At 39.2% G+C, this 13,727-nt stretch overlaps 1 protein-coding gene across 3 annotated transcripts in view; it reads left to right on the forward strand.

The window, feature by feature from the left end:
- hhip (hedgehog interacting protein) overlaps positions 1 to 11,772 on the forward strand; it is a 34,318-nt gene extending 22,546 nt beyond the window's left edge. For all 3 annotated transcript variants that reach the window (XM_053622073.1, XM_053622074.1, XM_053622075.1), the window contains exons 9-13: positions 339 to 462; positions 953 to 1,083; positions 2,151 to 2,235; positions 8,560 to 8,708; positions 8,811 to 11,772. In XM_053622073.1, the coding sequence (XP_053478048.1) occupies positions 339 to 462; positions 953 to 1,083; positions 2,151 to 2,235; positions 8,560 to 8,708; positions 8,811 to 9,007 (686 nt within the window). In that variant the 3' untranslated portion in view covers positions 9,008 to 11,772. The remainder of the gene's footprint in view (positions 1 to 338; positions 463 to 952; positions 1,084 to 2,150; positions 2,236 to 8,559; positions 8,709 to 8,810) is intronic.
- The last annotated feature ends 1,955 nt before the right edge of the window (positions 11,773 to 13,727 follow it).

Genomic DNA, 13,727 nt, shown 5'->3' on the forward strand with positions numbered 1-13,727 from the left:
AAAAAAAAAAAGTTGTATTTAATGTTCCCAAGCCATGAGTCATTAAAACCCTCCTCCACTGGCATTCAGAAAGATTGTTGGAAATATGGCATATACGTTCTTGTTTTTCAAGTAGGCAAAAAGTGTTTGTTAAAGTCTTGCTATGATATAGTGTGATATAATAGCAGAATGCAAAAGGTTTGAGCAGCTTCTTTCCATTACAGTGCAGAACTTTTATGTCTTTAGAGTTATGGCCTATAACAGTATATAAGTATGCAGAATTTTATATATATGAACATTGCTACGCTGTTGCTTTTCAGATAATTAACGTGATATGTTTGTGTGGTTCTTTTTCCTAGAAAATGAACCATCTATTTTTGACTTGGAGTCTATTGGTGGTGCTCTCCCTGTTGGTGGATTCATCTACAGAGGCTGTCAATCAAGAAGGCTCTATGGAAGTTATGTATTTGGTGACAAAAATGGGTAAGATAATTAAGTCCAATGCTAATTTTTTATGTGTTACATGTTTGCATAAAAAAAAATAAGTCAATTAAAACAGATCTCCTTAGCCTTTTCCTATGTGGTGATTGTAACCAAGGTTTAGGGAGTTAGCTCTACAGTCATCTGTATGATTACAGATGTCAAGTGACATCTTTCCGGTGGTTTTGCGTGTCCAAGTATACACATTTCCACCCAACCCATGGAGGAAAAGGGATTATTTTTTCAGTGAAATTGAGATTGTCATTTGTTCACAACCACATATCATTAACGCTTCACACTAACACTAACACAACTGTTGTGTTTCTCAACTTCTACATCTACTAATTCTATATAACATTAGAGAATATTATAAGATGCCTACTTTACTTAAAAATTACTTTTTCTCCAGTTGTTCTTAGAAGCCACATTTTGCACATGTTAAATCTGTTCTCAGTGGCATGATGATGAAATTTGCACCATGTTGGTATTTCAGAAACCTCAGAATACTCCAGAGGCCTGCTGAGGACCGGCCATGGCAGGAGAAGCCATTCTGCATCGGAAGTAGCAGTTCATGTGGTTCCACATTAGTAGGCCACATCCTGGGGTTTGGAGAGGACGAACTAGGTCAGTTTAATTTCTGTTTAGATAATCATTCTGATCACTGTTGAGCATGTAAGGGGTTTGAGATGCAATAATAATCATGATTATTATTATTATTATTCAGGACCTTGCTCATTAGTCCGGATTATTCGTTTTTAAAATAATAAAAAGCCTTGGATACAGGATGTTGGATACAGATGACTTGGTGGCAAAAAGGAGTCAAATTTTAAAAAGACATCTCAGTGATGCAGAACAGGGATTGCCGGGGTCATAGCGGAAAGCCAGCTACTACTCCAAAATACCTTTCTTCCATGGCACATTCCATTATGACAGAGTACTTTAACTTCTTGGCACATGACTTCCTCTCTCTCTCTCTTTCTGCTGACAGACGATATGACCAAGATTCAAAGGTCAGAACAATTTGTCAGTGACTAGGGTTTCCATTTGCAATTACCTTCACCAACCAAACCACAAATTTAACCTTACACCCAATGATAACAGCCTCTGTACTCTCTTGAACTGTCATTTATCTGGACCGTGTGCCAAGTTCAATAATGTAGTTTCTCCATGTCAGAACATAGGGATTGGATTGCAGGCCTCACTGGAAATCAAACCTCCAAGTGACTCACAGCAAGCCTGTGTTCCATCATTCTGTACAATCCCACTTGACCTCTTATCACAGGGGAACATGAACTACTTGCTCCAAATGCCTAGAACAAGCAGAGCAAGGCGCTATCCTTTTGCCATCCAAGCAGTGGAGGTCTACAAGGGATGGCAAGATACTCTTTGGTGCTCAGACATGAGAAGGTTTCATTCAAAATGTTTGAGACTTGCAAAATGCAGCTCTGCAAGCTAGAGAACTCACAAAACCCCAATTCTAAGGATCCATTTGATCCTTGATCCACAGGAACATGGTGGAGGGAAGACCATTTTATTTGACTAGATCACAGGTGGATCAAGGGTGTTGGGAACAAGAAAAACACTAAATTATGCAGGCACTCTAGGAACAGGGTTGAGAACTTGACATAGTAGATGAAGCAAGCCTTGCACTCATCAGATTCTCATGGTTTCCCAATCGTCCTTTTCACCAGGTGAGGTCTACATCTTGGCGTCCAGCAAAAGCTTAGCCATGCCATCACACACTGGGAGGCTCTACAAGCTGGTGGACCCTAAAAGGTACAGAAAGTTTTAATATTACAAAGCTCTTTCCACTCTTGTGTCTGGATGGTAGCAATCTTTCAAGACCCACTAAACTGCAGAATTTGTTTCCAAACATCTGGACACTTCTCCACCAACTAAACAAGCTCTATAAATATTAAAGTACCCTTGTATTTACAAGGTAGCAGAGCTACAGGTTTCAATCTTGAGCTTAGGTTACTGTCTGTGTGCAGTTTGTGTATGTTCTCTCCATGGGCTTCCTCCAGGTTCTCTGGTTACTTCCAAGAAAATACCAGGAAGTGAAATATCGAGTCTATTCTATGGTGTGAATAGGTGTGTGCATGGTATACTGTGATGAACTGTCATCCTATCCAAAGTCTATATTGCCATCTCTAAAGCAATATTCCTAGGAGAGGCTCAGGATCCTCTGCAATCCTGACCTGAATAAAATGGTTACTTAAGATGAATGAATGAATGAATGAATGAATACTTGTCCCAATGTTAAGGTTTAGTATAGACTTTGAAACTGCATAGAATTAGAAATGGAAGCAAGAGCCCATCCATGGTAGGTTACAGAGGGGGAAAAAATCTGCCTTAAAGCAACATAGTCAGCAATGTTACCCACTAATACCTCTGCCTTCATTCCACAAATGTGAGCCTGGGCCATTTCAGCATCCCTGTGACGTAATGTTAAATTATTGTCTTGTGAAATAAGACTCTGGTTTCTGTCCACCACTCATGTTCAGTGATCGCCTGTGTATTAAGCTTACAACAAGAAGAGCGGAATGAGAGTTTGGGATTATTGTAGCTTTTTTACATTCTTTAGCTCCAAGTACATCATACTCTCTGTCTCTCTCTTTTTCTTTCTCTTGCATGCACACACACAAGGACTGTACCCCTTTAAACAAATCATCACGCAACTGCCGGCCTCAGCCAACACAAACCTCAGCCATAATTGGAGAGTAAGCATACCATTTCCAAATGTTAGTGTAATGTGTTTCTAACACCAACACTGTCAGTGCAGTTCAGGCATCACTGGTTAACTGGGGAGCATGTGTGGTCTGCTGAGGATATTTTCCGAGCTTTGACGAGACTTGCACACCTGTCATCGACAGGAGGGATGTTTTCCTTATAACGGCAGAGAACATTCATATGTCAGGGAGTGTTCAGAACTGAATCCACCTAAAATCTACCAGATACCATCAAGGTTCTTGCTGTTCTCAGGTTGACGTGACTAATACAGCAGGCATGAACTGCTTCCTGACAGTCTCTTCCTTACTGAAAATATATTTATCATTTTTCCAGCAAAACTTTTTTGAATTGTTTGTATCAAACATATTTTAGGGAACATGCTAATGATCAAATCATTTCTCCGCTCTTGCTTCTACAATATATCTTCTTCATTGAGACTTTCTCTCAGTAGGTGAGGATACTCTAGAAGCTAAAGAAAACACAGTTATGCCTCATTTTAACATATCCCAAAACTGAATTCTTGAACCATTTTTGTTTTGTCGGAAACACAATCAGAACCAGCGCTTTTATAAATATTCCTAGGCAATGACCGTGCCACCCAAGTCTAACTCAATTAATTATGCAACAGATGTTTCCTCCTTGCCCAGGCCCCTCGCACTCTCTTTTTTTAATTTATGTTTTCTGGTAATGCTGCATTTTTTCCAATGAACAATACTTTCCATGATTGATTGGGGTTGTTTAGTCTGTAGGAACTACGGTATTGGGTGTGCTGATTTACACACCCTGTCAGTTAACGGGATATCATTACCAAACGACGGAGAACAGATCACACCACTAACCTCGCTTGAACCGTCATGACGGGTGGTCCCGCATTGACGTACCTGCGACTTCTTAGCGTTGTAAACATTCTGTGTCTTTGATCTTGCATCTGTCAGAATTGAAGGGCTTCAAAACAAACACATCATGTTTTGATTTCGATCCGCTGTGTTGTTTTTATCAAGCAGTGAGGCTTCAGTAACATGAATGGGGGAACGTATCACATCTAATCAAATGTGAGCAGACTTATTTAGATGTGCTGAGTGCTTTACGAGAATGTTCACTTGCACTTTTGACGTCGAGGACATACCTGCTGTGCGAGAAAAACCCCTTTAATTCCATTTCTGACAGTTCATAAATTGACTCTCCCCTTTTAAGCCCAGTAGGAAGTCTATTAGGTCAAAAGCAGTGGAAAGCCTAGATGTTTTGCTCAAGTTTCCTACCTTCCTGCTGTTGAAATATTTTTCTTAATTTCATTAATCTACAAAGCAACGTAATTTTATTAAAAAAAAATCTGCAAAGCAACAAAGTAGCTAATAGCTGCTTTTTTTTCCCCATCTAAGTAATTCTAAACTCCTAATAAGCAGTCAGCAGCCTGCGGTGGGTCCTTTTTGGTCACTAAACCTTACAATGGAGCCTTAGAGCATACTGTAAAGTAAAACATAGTATATAAAGCATACGTTTCGTGCAGACTTTGCCCTTTCAGTGTATTGGATTTCAGTGCTGAGCTCTTGTGTTCTGAATGGGCTTTTTATAAGCCTTTTAATGAAGTACTTTCGTTATGGAAGCCACAAATCACTTCAGGGCTTTCTCTACAGGCTTGGAGGTATGCACGTGTGTGTGCACAAGTGAGCGAGAAAGCCAGGGATGTGTGAAAGAAGAAGTAGGATGCAAATACGTATAAAAACTGTTCACATTTTCTGGTTCTATAACCCCTAATTCTTTGCCAAAGACCCCTTTATTTGACTTTGTCTCCTAAATCTCACAAGCTCTCCACCACGTCCTTCCCTTTGACAAAGCCCTTTCTCAGTGTCACTGAATGGCCTACAGCTACAATACACAGTAAATTTTTCTGACACAATGTACTCACAAAGACTGCCGGACAATAGCAAGAGATGACAAAAAAAAGGATAGAGGGACTGCAGCGAGCAGCGTGACGAAGCTCATTCTGGCATGGATGATGTATGTAACTCCCACAGTACACCCCACTGCTTGGATAACTCCACTGTTTTATTGTCAATTTCAGCAAGTTAAATCCCAGGAAGTAAAACTGTCTTCTGAGAAAAATGCACGTGTTGTGGGACTCCTAGGTTTTTGTATGTGCAAATTCTCAGTGGCAATGGGAAAAGATAATCCATTCTGTCATGAAGGACTCTGCATTGATGCATCAAACATATTTACAGCTTTATATACGTAGGTTTATGCATCAGCTATTCATTTTTAAAAAAAAAAAATACTACACATATTTGATGAAAAATAAACCCTACATGCATTCTACTATCCCTATGTTACACTAGTAATCAACAAGTCAACAGACAACCATTAATTTTCTATATACAGTACAATACGAGAGACTGAGCCATGATTACAGCAACATGACAATTTGAATGGATTAATTCTATTCCAGTTAAGTATGATCCATTAGAGTGACAAATCCAAATGTTGGCACAAGTGATTCAGTCCAGTTAGATGTATAGTCAGACGTTTCTTCTCTTCCTCACTCACAATTTTATTTCCTCTGAGCAATTAGTTCCCACTTTGCTGTTACAGTACATGTGATGTTTCATTCAAAGTGTATAGAGACATTACAAAGAAAATTCAATCTTGGAAGGGAATACAAATTGCTGGTGCTGCTGGTGAGTGTACAGTACAGTTAGTTTGCTTTGCTATTCTGGCAATAAAGAAACCTATCACATAACATATATGTCAAGCAACCAATTTTAAGACTAATGAGGGCAGTATTTAATTTGTGTTTACCCAGTAATTTAGAAGATTTAGAAGCTATACGGTTGTCATCAGGGAAAAATCATTTGGACAGCACACACACCCACTAGAGACAAACTACAAGCAAAATGAGTGGCTTGTCGCTTAATGGTGCGAATGTAGAGTTTGTGTTTTTCATAGTAGATTTAAATAAAGAAAATGTTTTAAATAGAACAATGGGTCATACTAGAAAATGCCTAGTGTAGGTTATTGAAATAAACAAATCAAGGTCACAATGAAGTTGAAATTAAATGTGAGACAGAGTTTTCCACTCTTAATACGCATTGGATTCATCAACTCCTGGAATCTTTTTGTTAGAGACTCGTAGTATACAGGACCCTTACTACTACAGGTACTGTAAGTTTCCAATCTGTACTAGGATCAGGATACTCAAAGAGCCGGACAAAAAGCATCCCAGCAGCTGATGTGTTCAGCCTCCTATTCAGTGCGGAGGAACGGCAGGCTCCAGGAAGGCCTTAAACTAATAAGCCATGGCCCGCCTTTAATTTATCAGTCTGTGTTTTATGCAAGTGGCCTCCCAGAGTTGATACATTCCCACAGTGCCTGTTGACCCAGCTGCCTTTGTCGAGGGCTGCAGCAGCAGGTGTTGTTTTCACGGCCACCCTGCCAGTAATGCAAACTGTTTAGTAGCGGCGCTGACCCCCGCGTCATTAACGGCGTTAGCCCAATCCTCCGGGGAACCACCTCTTTCTCTCCTTTCTCTTCCTCTCTCGCTCTTTCTTTTCCACCCTCCATCTCAGTTTCTTTCCCCTTATTTCTCTGGCTCTTTTTTTTTGTTTTAACAACGTACAGCCTGTCACAACAGCACAAAAAAAACGAGTGCGGATGAGAGAAAGGGGAGAGTTGATGCGGGTGGTGAAAGCAGCGGTGGGAAGCATGGGAACTACCCCCTGCTACCCCCTTCAGATCCCCTCCACCCCACCCCACCCTTCGAATACAGCCTGCCAGAAGCCCCTTGTTACCACCCTACTCCTGCCATCAGTCACTGAGGCTGTCAGGCTGGTTCCAGCATCCCACACACACACACATATATACACTTAAGTCATGAAATCCTCAACCCAAAAGCGAAGGATTCTTAAACATTTCGTCGCATTAGAACCAGGGGAGTGCTAACTTGTAGAGAAAGGTCTAAATGGTGGCTTGCTTTCAGTTTTCCACTTTCCTCACATGCTGGCCACCTCACTTTCCCAGGCACCACTCCCAGTGAAACACACAGGATGTGAACTAACTAAGTGCTCTTCAGCCTGTTCCTCATAGTCACTGCTTCAGCGGAGTCCAATTACAGTGTACGAGTGTGTGTGTGTATGTGTGTGCCGGTTGGGTATGTCAACAGGTCTGCCCGCTCAGTAATAGACAGCCTTGAAGAGATTCGCCTGGCTCATTAGCCGGTGTGTGGAGGCATTAGGTTGTTTGAAGAGCTGCAGCTCTCACAGTTTCATTAGTAGCTACTCAGCGTGATGGCGAGGTTTCGCCTTCGAGCCCCATTACACACAAAACGGTACTGTTTCCACTTCCAGATGTTGCTAGGCCAAAAGAAACGTGCCGTCATCCATCATATGAAGTCTTCTTTGCTAGCAATAATAATTTTCTTTCCATGCTTGCACGTTTTCGCATCTTGAGACAGTGAGATGTGTATCCACCCTGATCAATATGTGTCTCAGGGTGTTCATTTATCATTGCTTAAGTAATAAATAAAGCACTTGGTGGTGTGTTGTGTTAGGAAAATAGCAAATGAGGGTGGTGTGATGCAGCCCGACACAAAGCGGAGTTGCTCTTACCACCCCGAAGTTGATTATTTTCCAATATCAACACATCCTGAAGTTGGTTAGTTCCTGTTATTCCTTACATTGTAACAACATCACTTTTTTTTTCTCACTCTTGCAGTTAATCAAACAAAAAAATTGCCCATTCATGCTGAAAGCATGAAACCTCAAAGCACAAGTTCTTGGAAAACTTAGTTACAGCTTTACTTCTGACTGGGCTGACACTGGAGACCTTTCAAAAGTGTTAAAGAAACCTTCCTCACAGAAAATGTCACCATATCAATGATTATCATCAGCAACCATCCATCCATCCATTTTCTGTACCGCTTATCCTACACCTGGTCACGGGGAAGCCTGGAGCCTATCCCAGGGAACTCATGGCACAAGACAGGGGACACCCTGGACAGGGCACAATTGCACACACATTCACACATTACAGACAATTTGGAAATGCCAATTAGCCTATAACGACTTGGGGAGGAAACCAGACTACCTAGAGAAAACCCCAGAGGCACAGGGAGAACATGCAAACTCTGTACAGTTGTTGCTATAGAAACAACAATGTGTTAGAAGAAGCACATTCATATTATCTTGTGATTTGCAGCTGCAATACTGTTGGTAGCTCAACTGACCAATCAGATTTGAGAATTCAACAATGCTGTGGTATAACAATTGATCATCGCTGGGAGGAATCTAATCCTACAATCTATTATTTCTCGTGTTGAAATGATTCTTAGTAACAGTGTGGTGAACAGTGTGTGATGTTCAGTGTGTGATGTTTCTACAGACCTCAGGTACCTAAGGAATGCAGGCGACCGGTGGAAGCTCCGGAGATGCTGAGCAGCTCCTGTTCTCGGGAATGCAGAAATGGCCACTGCACTCCCACCGGAAAATGCTGCTGCAACAATGGCTGGGAGGGTCCCTTCTGCTTAAGAGGTGAGACACATACAGACACACAAATGCCCTTACATATCATAATTAATACTGGTGTTAAGCGAAAGGCACGGAGAAACACAGTCTTCTGCTCATCCTTCACAGCTAAGTGTGAACCTGCATGCCGAAACGGAGGAGTCTGCATCGAACCCAACAAGTGCTTCTGTAAGGAAGGCTTCTCCGGGGCGCAGTGTGAGAAAGGAGAGCAAGGTGTACAAGAAGATCGGGACAAAGATGGCATTTTGGATCACATCATTGACATGACATCATATCTGCTGGACCTCACTAGTTACATTGTCTAGATAGGGCAGGGAGACAGAGCTCCTCTACTCCGGTCTGAAGGCGGAACTTTAAGGAGGTGTTTTTGAGGGTTTGCCTTCAGGACACCAACACCCCCAACCTCCAACTGCATCCCATCTTCATTACCACAATCATCACCAACTGCCCATGTGGTGGACCATCATTGGTCAACTAATGCTGGTATTTACTCCCAAATTTGGTTGATGCATTCAAATTCCTGTTGTTTGGGTAAACCACATGGACTCATCCTGACATTTAGCAGGTTCCATTTTTTTTTTTTTCTAAATTAAATTATTGACAAAGATCCCACACTGAGTTTCAGTGCAAACAATAGCTATTGGTTCAGAATTATATTTGCATATTTAATGCGCCACATTTCTGATACACAAGCACTGTCCCATGTGTCGTGTTACACATCCATACACACATAGTGATACGAGTGGGTGTCCAAGAGAAGCTCTTTGACAGTGCTAAAGTGTCCAGCACTCTCAGTGCTTTAGCTATGTCTTTGCTGTGTATACTTCAGGACTCAGCCCTTATTCCTGCTTCTAAGCTTTGCCAGTGAAAAGGACCCTTCAGATGCCTCACATCACTGGACTCACAATCTAAGCTCAGTTTGGACAGTCTGTATGAAATGGCTATAAACCAATTGTGCAGACAATGAATGACAAATCTACAAAACCAAGACCTATAATCAAGGTTCACTCTGGGAACTCAAATGGACAGTCTACCTGACTGAAACTTGCCACAGGAAGTCACAATGACCCTGGATCCATAACCTCACACCAAAGGCTTAGCCGAATAACCAATATGATTTAAAAAAAAAAAAAAAAAAAAAAAACTTGTATGTGCAAACAAAACATTGTATCTATTCATTTGATAAATCTTAGTTTATCCCACTCATCATCAAGATAATAAAAAAAGAACTGGTGAAAATACATAATGCCAGTGTAATTCCAGCAATATACATGGAGTCACTTAGTTGGGACTTGATGCCAGTTTATTTAACGTTTGGTCTAGGCCATTCATAACTCTTGCAGAAAAGTCTTAGTAAAAAAATCAACTCTAACCTGACGACGGCTGCAATCGGTGTGTACTTTGTATAACGAAAAAAGTTGCAAATCACAAATGTTTTTTGACAGTCACTTTGATTCTGATATTTCTACCGATTTTCTGATATTCTTCATGACCATGCACGCTGCTTTTGATATAAATAATGTATCATAGATTTACATACATTTCATTAGGTTTGTGTACGTTTTTGTTGTTCCTGTTTGAACTTCAGCAAAGAAACAAGCTAGCTTTGTATAAATCTTGTATGTAAGACCATTTTCACAGCAGTATTTTTTTAGCTACTTACACTGCCACGAGTATAAAATAATATAATATTAACGAATAATAGATTACCATCATTCACTGGGATCTTTTTTTTTTTATTCATCAAAGATCCATGTGTCTTTTTTTTTTCTTCAATCACTGAATGGTCTTCAGTTAACAGTGTCAAAAGGGAACAAGCATAGTGCTGTACATTTCCGATAGTACTGTACTAAGATAAGTACTACTTAGCTTTGCAAAGTAATATAGTATTACTATTGTTTCAATAGAGGAAGTTTTATTTTTTTAAGTGTAATAATATATGACCGGGGAGAATATTACTAGAGAGCAGTTTTACATTAAGCCTATGGATTCACGATGTGTATTTTTTTTCCACAAAAACCTTTCCTGATTTCTTTTTCATATGTAGAAAAAAAAAAAGCTATCGTAAAAACATATCTGGATTTCATTTTGATTCAGTCGTGAGATTATTAGAAGGCGTTTATCTCTATAAAAAAGTCGCATTTAACATTGATAAATGATGCAAATCGGTGTTTTTCTTTTGATAATGAACTATTGTACTGAGTATGTGAAAAAGAGGCCTAAAGGCAAAAACAGGAGAATGTGTAATCATATACTCTAAGCATGAGTCACCAATAAAATGAATGATACCGCCAATGGAACATTCCACATTGCAAAAAGACTGTGTGATTATCCTGACTGATTAGAGGTTCTCCCCATCGCAAGCTGACAATGTAAACAGATTTGACACTTGCATGTAATACAGAAAACCTGATTTCATACTTATATAATACATAAAACTTGTTTTAAGGCCATATTTGTTCAACCCATTGCTACTCAAATTGCATTAATTCATCACTGATGAACCCGAACTTGATTTTTGTACACTATTGACCACCTCTAGTGTCACACGTCATGGAAAGTGGCCAGTCAATTTGACTAATTCACGTCAAATGTATATAAAGAGATGGAACGTTGCTCTACTACATTTACCCAGAGGAACCGATGCCTCTTATTTGATTACGTAAATCAGGATAAGGATCACATGTGTTATTTAGTATACCATCTCAATAGTTGCCCTTCTTTCTGCTCTCAGTGCTGCTGAGAGTGTTACGTTCTTTTGAAAAAGTACACTAACGACAGTATGTTGTCTTCGATGTGAAACTGACTTCACTGCTTTTCCGTAAATGTAAGGAATCTATGCTGTAAGTCTATTCTGTAATATTAGCACTTAATGTGAAACTTGCATTGGAGCTGCTGGGAAGGTGTCATGTGAATAGAGTAACCCATTTTCTTTTGTTTTGTTTTGTTTTGTTTTACTACATTATTTAAGTAGTTATGCCATAAACTTATTTAAGTTGTCTGCAATGTTTGTTCTGTTTCATGTGAAGAATTTGATCATGTATTGTAAATAAAACTAGGGCTATCTTGGTGTCTTCCCCAAAGTTTCATTATGTTTATTAAAGTGTATAGCATGTTTTAAGAAAAAAAAAAAAAGATTCAAGACTGGTTTTTTTCCCCTCAATACACTCAGTGGGTGACTGGGCAGTAAAGTACACAAATTCGCATCTAGAGACAGGAACATATTTAATAAGAATACATTGTGATTCAGTAATGCGAGTTATTATTGATGAAAGCATCAACCGAGGACTGTTGGATTCTCAATTGTGATTAATCAGATGATCTTGAATAATTTTCCATAACAAAGCAAATCACAGGTTTATACTAATGCATGCAATATTATTTCTATAGAAACAGCATACACATGGACACAGTTTCTTAAACGTATATAATAGGGAATATGGTGAAGAGGAGGTTTATATACAGCTGGGCTCATTAATTTACATACACCTTGTAGAATTTGCAAAATGTTAATAATAATAATAATAATAATAATAATAATGAGAGATCGTTAAAATTGCTTTTTGTTTTTTTATTTAGTACTGGCTTGAATAAGCTATTTCACATAACAGATGTTTACATATAGACACAATAATAACTGAATTTACACAAATGAAACATACGCTTGATTCTTAACACTGTGTGTCGTTACCTGGATGATCAACGACTGTGTTTATGTTGTGTGAGAGTTGTTCATGAGTCCCTTGTTTGTCCTGAACAGTTAAACTGCCCACTGTTCTCCAGAAAAATCCTCCAGGTCTTGCACATTCTTTGCTTTTCCAGCATCTTCTGTATATTTGAGCCCTTTCCAACAGCGGCTATATGATTTTAAGATCCATCTTTTCACACTGAGGACAACTGAGGGACTCGTACACGACTATTACAAAAGGTGCAAACATTCACTGATGCTCAAGAAGACAACACGATACATTTAAATACAGGGGGGTGTAAATTTTTGAACGGTGTAAATTGTTATTATTTTGTCTTCTGGGAAACATGTAAATATCTTATGTAGCTTCTGAAGGGCAGTACTAAATGAAAAAAAAAAAAGATTTTTAAACAAAATAATAATAATGTACACTAATCATCCTGTTCAAAAGTTTACACCCCCCTGGATTTAAATGTATCGTGTTGCCTTCTTGAGCATCAGTGAATGTTTGCACCTTTTGTAATAGTTTTGCTGACACAGGTGTAGTGATACAGGTGTATCAGTGGCACAGGAAACAATGCACATGTAGATGAAAGAATCTATTCCAGTAAATAGCACATACTGGAAGAAATTTGTGACAGGCCGTCAAGATACTGAAGCTGAAACGAGGCTGGCGTCTACAACAGGACAGTGATCCAAAACATACCTCACAATTCACCATGAGCTACTTTAAGAAATGTGAAGTCAAGCTTCTGTAATGGCCCTCACATTCCCTGACTTTAACATGATTGAAAATGTGAAGGTAGATCTTAAGCATACTGTGCATGCAAGATGGCCCAAGAAGGAAGAAAATGTGGGTGAAACTTCCTCAGACAAGAACAGAAATACTCTTCTTTTTAAAAAATAGTTTGGCGCAGAGGTTGTGTTTACTTCTTTTCATTTTAAAAGTCAAAAAAATTGTCCAGGGGTGCCTAAACATTTACATACAGTTGTAAGAGATAACAAACTTGTTTTGTGGCCATTCCGCAACATTACAATGTAACTGTAAATGGATAAAAAGCATGATATGTCGTTTTTTAATGAAATAAGTAAGTAATTAAAAAACACGTGACAAACTGTGCAGAAATAATCCATTCCAGGGAAATGTGATACAATAAGGCATAACACTCAGTGTATTATTTTCATATAACTGCACTGGAGTGTGTTATTCCGCTTATACCACAGCCACGTTTAATTTACTGATGAATGAAACATCAGGCATTTTAACAGTTTGAAGTTAGATTTTATTTTGTTGAACGTCAGAGAGACAAGTTAGTTCCTATTATCACTTAAGTTAC

This window comes from Ictalurus furcatus, chromosome 3, assembly GCF_023375685.1.
Source record: "Ictalurus furcatus strain D&B chromosome 3, Billie_1.0, whole genome shotgun sequence".
Lineage (NCBI taxonomy): Eukaryota > Metazoa > Chordata > Actinopteri > Siluriformes > Ictaluridae > Ictalurus > Ictalurus furcatus.